This window comes from Acanthochromis polyacanthus, chromosome 15 (genome assembly GCF_021347895.1).
Source record: "Acanthochromis polyacanthus isolate Apoly-LR-REF ecotype Palm Island chromosome 15, KAUST_Apoly_ChrSc, whole genome shotgun sequence".
In the NCBI taxonomy this organism is placed as follows: domain Eukaryota; kingdom Metazoa; phylum Chordata; class Actinopteri; family Pomacentridae; genus Acanthochromis; species Acanthochromis polyacanthus.
In genome coordinates this window covers 21463482-21476524 of record NC_067127.1, presented here as the reverse complement: position 1 = coordinate 21476524, position 13043 = coordinate 21463482, and the positions used below count along the sequence as shown (strand labels likewise).

Sequence of the window (13043 nt, the reverse complement as noted above, 5' to 3'; positions counted from 1 at the left end):
ATAGACCACAGGATGATCAGATCAGGCTCATCTATTAATAATTCATATCTTGCCCATTATAACTATCCAGTCTCTCTTCTCTCCCTGCCCTATTATATCACTTATTCCCTACAAGATATGTTTAGAGGCACTTTTGTAGCTGTGCAATTTGAGTATGCGTGATTTATTATTCGGGGTTTTATTGTGTAAATCATATAGGGTGTAGAACACCGTGGAAGTCCAGAAGAGGGACGCATTTAACATCTAATTTGAGATTCAGGAAAAGATTCAGAGCTGGTTAAGGACGACCAGTGACATGTTTCTGTTGAAGATCGCACTGGTGATGCCGTTCCTGGATAATTGTTAGTGTAGACGTACACCCTTTTCAGATCCAGGTGAAGTCGGGCAGAAGCTTCTTATGAGAGGAAATTCCTCTGATGCATTGATTGTCTCAGCACAGCAGGGGGCAGCAGCAGCCAAAAATGTTTTGCTGTGATGTCATCCTGTCTTTCAGTACACAGTCGGATATAAAATGGTATTTCAATACAGCAGTGGGTTAAAATGGAATAATTGTTGATAGTTTATAATTAGTAATATAAGACAGCAAGAAGGATTCTATAGTGAAGTCATAAATCATTTTAATTCAACTCAAATCTAGCAATGATTGTTTACAATGTTCAATATTAGAACACCTCTCTATAAACAGAAGTGTGCCGTTCTGTAGAGTTGTTTTGAAGATTATGCTTTGTAGTCATGTTAAACTGCACTACATTTTATTTACTTTGGCCAGCCAGTGTTTGGGGGGGAAGCTAAACAGGAAAAAAACATCCAAAATGATCAGGTAATCACTGAAAACAGTTGAACATTAGAATCTTCATGAAGGGAGGATTTATTGCACGGAGGTTGTTAGATTGCATCTTGCTGTATGTAATAATTTGATAACCAAGTATCTGTTTGGGGGAAAAAAGACTTTAGAGATTGCTTAGATTTAAGACGAGGCAAGTATATTTTATTGCACTATGCAGCAATTATGTGTGCTTTACATAAAGGGCATTAAAACAAAACTGTCATTGCAAAAATATGCAGCAATCAGTGTTACAGTTTGAAAAAGTACAGAATTGAACAGGCTGAAGTTGGTGTGGCTGTGGTTTACACGGATTTGATTGACAGTAATCAAACAATCCAAAAGGCGTCATTGGATTGGTTTCACATGCTACATCAAATATTCCCATCATTTCAGGACAAGAAACACAAGTCGGTGATAAATTCCACTTTACTGCTGCTTCTAAATGCCACAATCACAGTTGCTGTAGTTCTCATCTCTCTTGTTGTCTCTCTGCAGACTGTTCATCCTGGGCTCCTATGACAGAGAAACTTATGTTCACTGCACTCTGGAGCTGAGCAGCCACCAATGGAAGGAGAAAACCCGGAGCTCCATCAAACGGGTGGGTGTTTTTTGCCTTTAAACCTTCCTTATTACTTTGTCTGCTGATTTAGCACAGAGTCATACTTCTGCTGCAAGAAAGTAATTTTAGAACAATTCTGCATAAAGCGTCTGACACGTCAGAAAGGAACAAAAAGTCCAGATGCTCACAGATGTTTCTACAGTACTTGTCTAAAATTTGGAAACGCCCTTCTCTGTTAAAACTTTAGAATTATTTTCTACACTGTAGATTAATACTGAGGACATCAAAACTAGAAAAACTTAGAAATGCATAAAGTAGAGCTTCTTTTGAAATCATAACATTAACTCGCAACACAAAATACACGACCGGTTGGCTCGTAGACCAATTTTTTTTTTATTGTCATGTTGTTCATGTATTTTGTCAAGTCTGAGTAGTTAGTACATAGTATCCTATGTTTTTTTTTTTTTTTTTTAAACTTTGAATAATTTGAGAAACTTCTTCTCCATGAACACAGTGAGAACAGACTCGCTGCTGCAGTAGATCCACTAGCATTAGCTAGTGGCCACCTTTTGCTAACCCTGTCATATTTACACTAGCATCTTACAAAGTTTTTTTTATTTCTTTTCATTTTATTTTATTCTTATATTACATTTTCTATATTTGTGTATATATTTATTTCTGTTTGTTTTGTTACTTGTCTCTAATTTCTTACGTCATTGTTGCGCTGCCTGCTCTATGTACCTTTTCAATTGCCCCCTGGGGACAAATACAGTTTTCTGAAACAGTAGGTTTGCTGATAAAACCCTCATTAAGTATCAGAATTTGATGCCATGGGACCTGAGTGTAATAGCTGTCCATGCAGCTACCCACATTTCAAAAGGGAAAATTGAGCTCACTATCCACAGTCCACTATCCAACCAGCAGAGGGTGCTGCTTCACCATCATTTAAGAAGCAGTCCCAGCATCCATGCACTGTACACAGGCTGTTTTAACAAACTATGTAGGTGTGTTTGATTTCTTCATGCTTGTAAGCTGAGGACTGAGGTAACCAAAGAGATGTAATATTACAGCTTCTTTGTGTGTGCGACAGTCAAATGTTTATTGGTGACAGTTGTAGTACTAAAGTGAAGTCAGTAAATTCACAATTGATGCAGAAAAACTGTGTCCAACATTGGCGTCTCAGAACTGTTAAAAAAAAAAAAAAAAAAAAAAGTGAGCGTTTCAAGCAGTCGGATATGTAACAAATATTTCCTCTGCAGACGCTGCATATTGGACACCTTGTCATACTGACACATTAATATAAGCTTATTGTCATCTTCTTTGCACTGATGAGATTATTCCATTGTTGACATTTTGAGCGGCAAAGAAGATTTTCAGGCCCTCCGGCAAACCTTTTCTAATTGCTGCAATTTAGAGATATTACAGTTATCACATCAGGCTTGTTTGGAAGTGACTAATGACCGTTTTAGAGGGAAATGTCAGTCCTAATTACCGGCTCTGGCTCCAGCAAAGGCTGATGCCGCTATCCTTGCCACACACTTCTGAATGACATTTGCAATGGCTCAAAGATTATTTGTATTGTGTGGAGCAGTAATTGGCCTGTACCGTTTCCGTGCGTTATGTTTAATGACTATGGAGGAGTTGATTCTTCCTCCAGCAGGGGGCAGTGAAATATCAGTACTAGCCGCCTAATCTTTCATCTCATTCAAAAACAGTATTTATGAAACAGGTGCTGTAGGTTTCTTCTCAATAGTACTGGAGGTGTGACTTAACAGTTACTCTGTAAATACAAATTTTAATCCTAACATTTGATTATTCAGAAAACTTAATTTGAAAAAAAAAAAGTATCACTCAAATTTAAGTTGCAGATTTAGAAGAATTGAAACTAGAACCTTAACTAGAACTAGATGTCATGTATAATACGATATTCTAGATGAAATAATTGTACAGAGAAGAAATCTATAACATTAATGAACTGCTAATAACGGTGACAAACAATACACCACCCCAGATACACAAGAATGCTAATCAGTCTGCTATCATTCCGACTTTCTGACATTTGACAGCTACTGTGTGACGTGGATGATTAAAACGTTTATTCCGAATGTTTGGGCCGTGTTGTGACTTTAGCTGCAGCACTGAGTCATTTAATTGGTTGCAAGAAAACTAATTCTCATATGTTTTGATATTGATTGTATAGGTTATTTTTATTCAAACCGAAACTTTTGATTTGCCGTGTGAATTTTTCTTTGTCTTACATTTTAGTATGTTAAAGATCAGCTGATCAGACAATGAACAGAAGAATTAATCCATTTGATGCTGTCTCCATGGGCTAAAGGAAGTTGTAATGTTTCTTTTTTTAAACATTTATAGACCTAAAAACTATTCACTTAATAGCAAAAATATTCTCAACATTAATAAATACAAAAACATTTGTTCCAGTCCTACATGTCTTAATGTAGAGATAAAGAATAGAGGCCACCACTGTTCATTATTATACTTATATTGATGACAAATTGTGTGTACTTTGAGCTACTTTTAATGTGCAACAGTACATCACATTTTACTTTTGCTGTGTAAAATCTTAATGGGCAATGGACCATGTTGACGCATGGAAATACTGTCCACGGTGTCCTTATAGTCTGGACACAGGGAAAAAAAATACATATTTTCAAGAAACTAAATTTTCAACATTTTATTCAATATATTTTTTATATATTAAATTTAATATATATTTGCTAATTAAACAAATATATGTATAATATAAGAGCCATATTTAGTCTGTGGAGGCAAAAAATTGTAGTTAATGAGATTTCCAATATCTCCAGACTTGAGGGACACTGTATTTTAAAAATAGTGACATTTCTAGGTGTAGACAGTGACTGACCAGTCATGGATCTTCTGTTTTGCTCTGAGCTAAACGACGACGGCAACCAAAATAAGTTTGTTGCTGCATATCTTGGACTCATACAACACGTGTGTGTATATAACCTTCCCTCACGACTGATCGAACTGAGCCACCCCACAGTGAGTTGAAGGTGCAGTCAGCTTTGCAGTAACTAACGAATGTGTGAACCGTTTCCCTCATCGACACAGCACAGCCCTCTCCAAGTGGACCCACTTCAAAGCACTTGTATCCCTTTTTTGTTAATATACGCATACAAATGCAGATCCATGGTGGCATTTGAGCCTGATTTATCAGACTTCTCCAGTCTGCATGTCCCCAGCAGGGCTCTGTAGTAAAGATTAAAGGCTGTAACATCTGGAAAAGGTCATTTTGCTGTCTTTCTCTGCCTTTTTTCCCAGATAATTGCCAGATATGAGCTTCCCTGGCTTCTTTTATTAAAACATTTGCTTGTCTTGCATATGTTAATAGCTTTTATGCCATTTGAATGTTTTCTCATTTTAACCACGCGCTCCTGCTTTTCACTGCACCACGTGTCTGTCTTCTCAACCTGCTCTAATCATTAAGGGCCCTTGGAGTGTGTTCAACAGGCTTTTCATTGCTGGTTGAAAATCTCGATCTTCCAGCTGCGTATCTTTGTTTAGTTTTTGATTTCATACACAATGGAAAATCTCAATAGCATTTTTGAATATGTCTAAAAGAGACAGGTTGTTTTTTTTAAATGAGATTTCTGTTTGCTCAGTGTTTTCAGTTGCCCACATATTATTTGTACAGCTCGGTTATTATGAAGTGGTGCTGATAGGTTTGACATTTGGTATCTCTGTTCTTGTTTTTTCTCGGTGCTTCTCATTACTTGTGATTTGCATTGAGCAGTATGGCTCTTTCACACGCAGTGAAATGTGTGTTGGAACAGCTTTTATATGCCGTTCAGGTGTGGTACTGCCGGAGCTGAGAGGTCTGTTCAGACATTGGTGTCGCATCAATAGATATGCACAATGATTCTTTACATTCCAAAAGCCGACAATGTTTATTTACTTACTTTCATAGAGTATTCTTTGTTTAATGTGGACTAACTGGAATCACATGCGTTGTTTGAATATGGGGCACTGTTTTGTGAAAAACATAAAACGCTGCAAACAGTAGGAGCATTCATTTATCATCAAGGCCTCTCTACCAAACCCCACATCCTGAAACATGTTGTTCTCATCATGTCTGCTTTTACTCTGACCAGTATTCAGACCTTTTGCTGCCCTCAAGACAGGAAGGCTGAGGTCATTAAAGGTCAATGATTTAACCCTTAAACGCTGATCGCCGATTCGCATCGTACCACTTAGATTCAGACTGCAGCCGAGATGGCATATCCATTCCTCCAATGCCAGTTTGTGCATATTCAATACATACCTAGGAACCTTTTGCAAGCACTGGTTTCTCATAAGACCTTCCGAAGTGGCACCTAATTATTATTATTACACTGGTCAACAACAAATTTAAGTTTTGTTGTTTTTTTTTTGGAGCTGATTTAGGATAATTTTGGTGTGCTGAATCCAAAAATCACATTGCTTTTGCTCAATCAGGTCAACTTTCTGAACTATGCTATATAGGATGCAGTCATGATGGCTGATTACTGCTGGACTCTGAAGAGAGACATCCCTGCTCAAGGGGTTCGCAGAAACGAAAGTTCATGCCCAGAATTTTGCACAGTGACGACTTAATGTTCAATTTACATGTACTTACCTTTATCAATGTTTATTATTCAATTTACAGAGATTAAAGTTTAACACTTAATAAATGCATCCTGTTAGAAAATGGGGTTTTTTCTCTTAAAACCTATTTTGGGTGAGAACTATATTAAAAAATCAACTGAGTCACAAATGTAATCAATTTTGTGAGATCAAATTGGCAAAAAAAAAAAAAAACCTGACTGAGGAAAATGGATGTCATTTTTGGATTTAACAGTGCAAAATGGTCCTAATTCAGTTTTTTAAAAAAACCCAAACCTAGACAACTTGCAAAAAAAATAAAAATTTTGTAACCCAGTGTTGTATGTCCTATGTGTTATGGACAAATTGACAGTCTCCACTTAATTTAGCATCAACTTGAAAGCAAAAACACATAATACAGTTTTTAATCTAATCGTAAATAAATTTAAGCATCAAGGGGCCAACTTGGCATCCACTCTGTATCCCTCTGTAAGATGTCTGTGAAGGTTCTCATTCATCCAGGTCATCTTAAGGTGAAGGGTTTAGTTCAGGCAACTAGACTTATTCTTGTGATCTTGAAGATGTTTCGCCTCTCATCCGAGAGGCTTCTTCAGTTCTAACAAACTAGTTTGGAGAATCCAAAGTCATGCTGAGGTTAATTGGTAACTCTAAATTGTCTGTAGGTGTGATTGTTTGTTTTTGTGTGTAGCCCTGTGATGGACTGACCTGTCCAGAGTGTCCCCTCCCCTTCACCCTAAGTCAGCTTCGATAGACTCCAGCAACCCCAATGTGGATAATAGATACAGATAATAGATGGATTACTGTGCCAACAAATATGCAAATATCAGTAAGAGACGTGTGTATGTGTTTTGAAACATCCAGATGCATACTTAGAATTCTGCAGTATCTGAAAACAGATCTTTCTACCTTGACCATACATATTGTCTAAATGATGTTGAGCTGTTTACCTGTAAGCTGTTTGTCTAACAAACAGACTGATTTTCACTTTCTAAAAATGTAGAATTGGCTTCCTTGTTGTTCCTCCATGTCACTGTGAGCACCTTTGAGCTGTTTGAATTGGAAAGAGTAAGTTGTAGATCCCACTTTCGGTTTTGATTGGTGTTTATAATTATTTTCTCACCTTACAGATACTTAATATTGAAGCACATTGCAATGATAGGCGTCAACATCATGATAAGGCTTTTGTGTTTTTTACCTTTTGTACATATTGTGTAACATCTGCATGTGTCATTAATGTGTGGAAAAGCCTAGTTGTCTAAAATATAACAGCTTTTTTGCATCATTTTCAAATTTTTTTTAAAAATATTTAGACATGACCTAAAAAAGTCTAGTGGACTGTTTTTTTTAAAGAATATTATAGCAGTTTTAATATGGCAAACATTTTTAGCCTCACCCTTTTGCATTTGGAGCTTTGAGGTGACACCATGCAGTTCAGAAGCTCTGAATCGATTCTGCTGTCATATCTATTGTACACAGACTCAGGTTATCTCCTCTGCTTCCTATTGGTCAATGTTTTCTTCAGCCACTTCATTGTGCTGTGTGTGCTTGCTGCTGCACAACACGGATCACCTGTGAACAGGATGAATGAAGCCCTTTTCCATTAGTGTCACATTGGGCGGTTGGAGTTTTTGTGTTTCTCATTTATGGTGTGTTGGGGGTGAGGTGGCAGGATCTGTCTGTCAGGCATGTTTGCACATCTGCCCTGTCAATTCCAGTGTTTGCTCTCAGTGCTGATGCTTGCTGACAGCTTGACTGAAGGGACATGCAGTGTGTGTGCGGCTCAGCTTCTTGTTGTGTAACATGGGCTACTCTTTGATTCCTTTGTGGCTGGCTTTGTTTTGCATGAGAGAAATGTGAGTACTTCTGGCTGCATGAGCCTGAATGTTCCATTGGATGCTGAGTATGGCTCAGAGCCCAAAACCATCCAGGTTGTCAGACTCAATAGAAGGCGCGATATGTAACATCAGTGATTAGGAGGTCAGATTGCAGTGGAAATACAGCCAGCTTGTCGTCATACGTCTATTGGTTTAAAGTCTCCATCAGAGAGCACTCTGAAGGGTTAGAAGAATGTCACTGTCAGACATTTGTCTTCAGTCGGAAACATCTGATGTCCTACTGTTTATGTAAACCTAGTCACATTTGCTAATATGTCATGTCTATAATTTTAAGAGTATCTTGAGAAGTTTAGGCTGCACAGTGGGTTGGTGGTTCGCACTTTTACCTTGCTGCTAGAAGATCCCCGGTTTGTATCCCCGCCTTCCTGGGATCTTTCTGCATAGAGCTTGCATGTTCTACCTGTGTATTTGTGGGTTTTCTCTTTGTACTCCAGCATCCTCCCACAGTTCAAAAACATGCTGAGGTTAATTGAGGATTCTAAATTGTCCATGTGACAGTGGCAATTTCAGAGGGGGCTTACTTCTGCTTCTCTGTCTGCTGTACATAGTTTTGTTGTTCAGTCAAATCTTCAAGAGCCTTGTCCAAAGCAGTCACCTGCACCTCAGGATCAGTCATGACAGGATTTGTAATTGTCTGTCTATTCCTTAGCCTCTCATTGTGTAGTCAATATTCACACACACCAGTCAGACTTGGACGAATGAAGAAAAGGCAATTTTATACATGTGATTTCAGCATCCGTGACGCACTTGCCAGACAGACACACACACATAAACCCCCCCAGTGGTTGTTTGATGTTCCACTCAGGTTGTCTGTGTCTTTAATCTGCCCCAAACACCCGATGAAAGACGAAGCATAGTTGAACACACACAATCTATAACAATGAGTAATCTAATGTTTGAAGCTCCAGACTGGCTACAGGTTCACTTTCCATTCAGGACTGTGTTGGAGTAAAAATAGGAGGCGGTAAATAAACAATGGAAACTATTTTTGTAAAATAAACACGTTTAGCCAGTTTTATGCATGTGAAATAAGTTTTTATTAACTTTTCAAGCACAAGGATGACAGTTTAAACCTTTATTAATCAAACTAAATCTTATCATACCGCTCCCGTTTCGATGTTATACTACAAAGCTTTGTTGCATACATTACACTCACAACATAGAAACACCAGAATATTCTATGCTTGCACTAGGAATTTGAAATGAAGAGCCACTGTGGCTCACTCATAAGAATAACGGTGTGACACAAAAAGCCACATTTCTGTCAGTGATAGCGGGAAAAAATGGAGTCTTGCAGGCTGGTTTGCTTCATGCTGCAAGTAAAGTATTTAAAAACATATGTGAATGTTCGGGATGGGGGGAGTCTTTGACCCCCCCCCCCCCCCCCACACACACACACACACACACACACACACCGTGAAATGTTTAAATCTAAGTCCTGAATATAAATATCATCACAAAGTGAGTCTATCATTTTGCTAAACTTTTTAGATCCAAATTTAATGTTCTTTTCGTAAAACAGGCAGTCAGGGGTGAAGACACATTCCCATGTATATATGCATTTGGCCATTTAAAAACCTGTACCTGAAACATGTTCATGATCAAAACTTTTTGACCCATAAAAATATTAATTTCATGTCCAATTTACCTTCTTTTCCTCCCATGTCCAATTCTTTAACCCTCACTATGTACCATATCTCACGACTGTAGCATAAACTCAACAAAAACCTCTTCTTTCTCGCTTTTCCTGATCGCAAATGACTCGCCTTGTGGCACACCATTCAGAGATTTCACACAGTAAAAATAGCATGCTTTTCTGTGATTGGCTGAGAGCGCTTCATGACCAGGGCGCATGATCAAGATTCGGGTGGCTCCAACCATTTCCAACGCCTGCCGAGAGAAAAAGTTTTTCTTCGTATCGCTCGGGCGTTTCGAAGAAGAAGTAAGTCGAACACTTTTTGTTGCTTTTTACAAGAAAAATAGAGCACCACTGTGGCTCACACGGTTCAGAATGGCTGCGCCATCCGGCAAAACGATGCGCCAATGGCGCTGTAGCGATCGGCTAACGCAAGCCTAGATATTATGTCTGGCAGTTTCAAAAACATAAAATTACTAATGATTAGTTACTTCTATGAGAATAGAGAATATGGTAGGCAATCCAAATAATTAAAAAATCTATTATATATATATTGAGGTGACCGTCCATGAGTATCTATCTCACTATCTATATCTACCTATTTAATGATATACAGTGCCTTGTGAAAGTATTCGGCCCCCTTGAACTTTTCAACCTTTCGCCACATTTCAGGCTTCAAACATAAAGATATAAAATTTTAATTTTTTGTCAAGAATCAACAACAATTGGGACACAATCGTGAAGTGGAACGAAATTTATTGGATATTTTAAACTTTTTTAACAAATTAAAACCTGAAAAGTGGGGCGTGCAATATTATCCGGCCCCCTTGCATTAATACTTTGTAGCGCCACCTTTTGCTGCAATTACAGCTGCAAGTCGCTTGGGGTATGTCTCTACCAGTTTTGCACATTGAGAGACTGAAATTCTTGCCCATTCTTCCTTGCAAAACAGCTCGAGCTCAGTAAGGTTGGATGAAGAGCGTTTGTGAACAGCAGTCTTCAGCTCTGCCCACAGATTCTCGATTGGATTCAGGTCTGGACTTTGACTTGGCCATTCTAACACCTGGATACGTTTATTTGTGAACCATTCCATTGTAGATTTGGCTTTATGTTTTGGATCATTTTCCTGTTGGAAGATAAATCTCCGTCCCAGTCTCAGGTCTTTTGCAGACTCCAACAGGTTTTCTTCCAGAATGGTCCTGTATTTGGCTCCATTCATCTTCCCATCAATTTGAACCATCTTCCCTGTCCCTGCTGAAGAAAAGCAGGCCCAAACCATGAGGCTGCCACCACCATGTTTGACAGTGGGGATGGTGTGTTCAGGGTGATGAGCTGTGTTGCTTTTACACCAAACATATCGTTTTGCATTGTGGTCAAACAGTTCGATTTTGGTTTCATCTGACCAGAGCACCTTCTTCCACATGTTTGGTGTGTCTCCCAGGTGGCTTGTGGCAAACTTCAAACGAGACTTTTTATGGATGTCTTTGAGAAATGGCTTTCTTCTTGCCACTCTTCCATAAAGGCCAGATTTGTGCAGTGTATGACTGATTGTTGTCCTACAGACAGACTCTCCCACCTCAACTGTAGATCTCTGCAGTTCATCCAGAGTGATCATGGGCCTCTTGGCTGCATCTCTGATCAGTCTTCTCCTTGTTCGAGGTGAAAGTTTGGAGGGACGGCCGGGTCTTGGTAGATTTGCAGTGGTCTGATACTCCTTCCATTTCAGTATGATTGCTTGCACAGTGCTCCTTGAGATGTTTAAAGCTTGGGAAATCTTTTTGTATCCAAATCCGGCTTTAAACTTCTCCACAACAGTATCTGGGACCTGCCTGGTGTGTTCCTTGGTCTTCATGATGCTCTCTGCACTTTAAACAGAACCCTGAGACTATCACAGAGCAGGTGCATTTATACGGAGACTTGATTACACACAGGTGGATTCTATTTATCATCATCAAGCATTTAGGACAACATTGGATCATTCAGAGATCCTCACTGAACTTCTGGAGTGAGTTTGCTGCACTGAAAGTAAAGGGGCCGAATAATATTGCACACCCCACTTTTCAGTTTTTTATTTGTTAAAAAAGTATAAAATATCCAATAAATTTCATTCCACTTCACGACTGTGTCCCAATTGTTGTTGATTCTTGACAAAAAATTAAAATTTTATATCTTTATGTTTGAAGCCTGAAATGTGGCGAAAAGTTGAAAAGTTCAAGGGGGCCGAATACTTTCGCAAGGCACTGTAGATAATTATAATTGTCATAGAAGTTCAGCAAGATTGAGAGAGTATGAAGAGGCAGACATAAAGACACACTGGAGACTCGGATGACTTGGGTTGCGAGTAAAGTTTACTGATGGCAGGAGAAATGGCACTGACAGAGCAGCAGTACATGCAAGCAATGCCAGCATCAGTTCTGAGGATTCTCTCTAATCTTCGGGTATGTATTGTAGTTGGAAGAAGGGTCAGATTATACTCCAGACTAATATGGAGACCACGAGTCTGCTTAGTCACTTCAGAATAGACGATACCTAATCTTGACCAGAGCAGAGAGTCCTGGCATGTCTTCCTCCTACAGCGTCTACCTGTCGGAAGATGTTTTGGGATGGCTCAATAGATTTAGATCGAACCCAGGTGAACCTTAGCTCTGTCGTGTTCCCTGGACCACTCCTGAGCAGTTTGTGCGGTGTTTCGGGGTGCGTTGTCCTGCTGAGGGTAGCAACAGGCATCAAGGACTTGGGGGTTGAGGGGTCAGTGTTTAGGTGGGTGGTACATTTCAAATATCCACATGGAGGTCAGTACGCGCGGTTTCCCAGCAGAATGTTGCATTATAACAAGATGATTGACGCTATTCACCTCCTGTCGGTGGTCATAATGTTGTGCCTGATCGGTGTATATATTTCGACATTTGGTGTACACGCTATTAGCCTTTAAAACATAGTTTTTGCAATGTACTCAGTAGGAATTTTGTTCTATACATATTGAACAACTGTGATTGACACTTTCTCAGGACCACCACTTCACTGCAACTGTATTAAACATGTCCTGAGTGAGAAGTACATATGTGGACGCACCCAGGATGCATTGTGATCACACTGCTCAGACCTCATACAAATAGTTTAGTTATTCAGAGATGGTCAGGGCAGTAGATGGTCACATTCTTCAAGCTAAGTTTGTGAATGTTCCTGGGTCACACTCAGGGCTGCCTACTCTACTGATGTCTTCTGCTTCAGTAGAACTATGTACTCATTTGCGCCAACTGGATATTTTCAAAGGTCGGCAACGACAAGCAACAAAATTGTTTCCTTCTTAACATGTAGAGTGGGGACATGAAATCCGATTACAAGTGGTCACTCAGAACATGTGGAGATGCATGCTAAAGTCGGGTATAAACTGACTCACTTGAAACTGTCCACTTGTGACCGGTCAACTCAAGATGCATGCTAATGTCAGGGGAACAAGGCATCAGTGTCTTTGCCTGTTAATGTAGTCCACACTGACTG

General features: G+C 39.2%; 1 protein-coding gene across 1 annotated transcript in view; it reads left to right on the top strand.

Moving 5' to 3' along the window:
- The window catches only part of pdzd8 (PDZ domain containing 8), a 64231-nt gene that overhangs the window by 27814 nt on the left and 23374 nt on the right, over positions 1–13043 (top strand). Inside the window, exon 3 of the mRNA XM_022199135.2 lies at positions 1322–1424. Coding sequence (XP_022054827.2) covers positions 1322–1424 — 103 coding nt within the window. The remainder of the gene's footprint in view (positions 1–1321; positions 1425–13043) is intronic.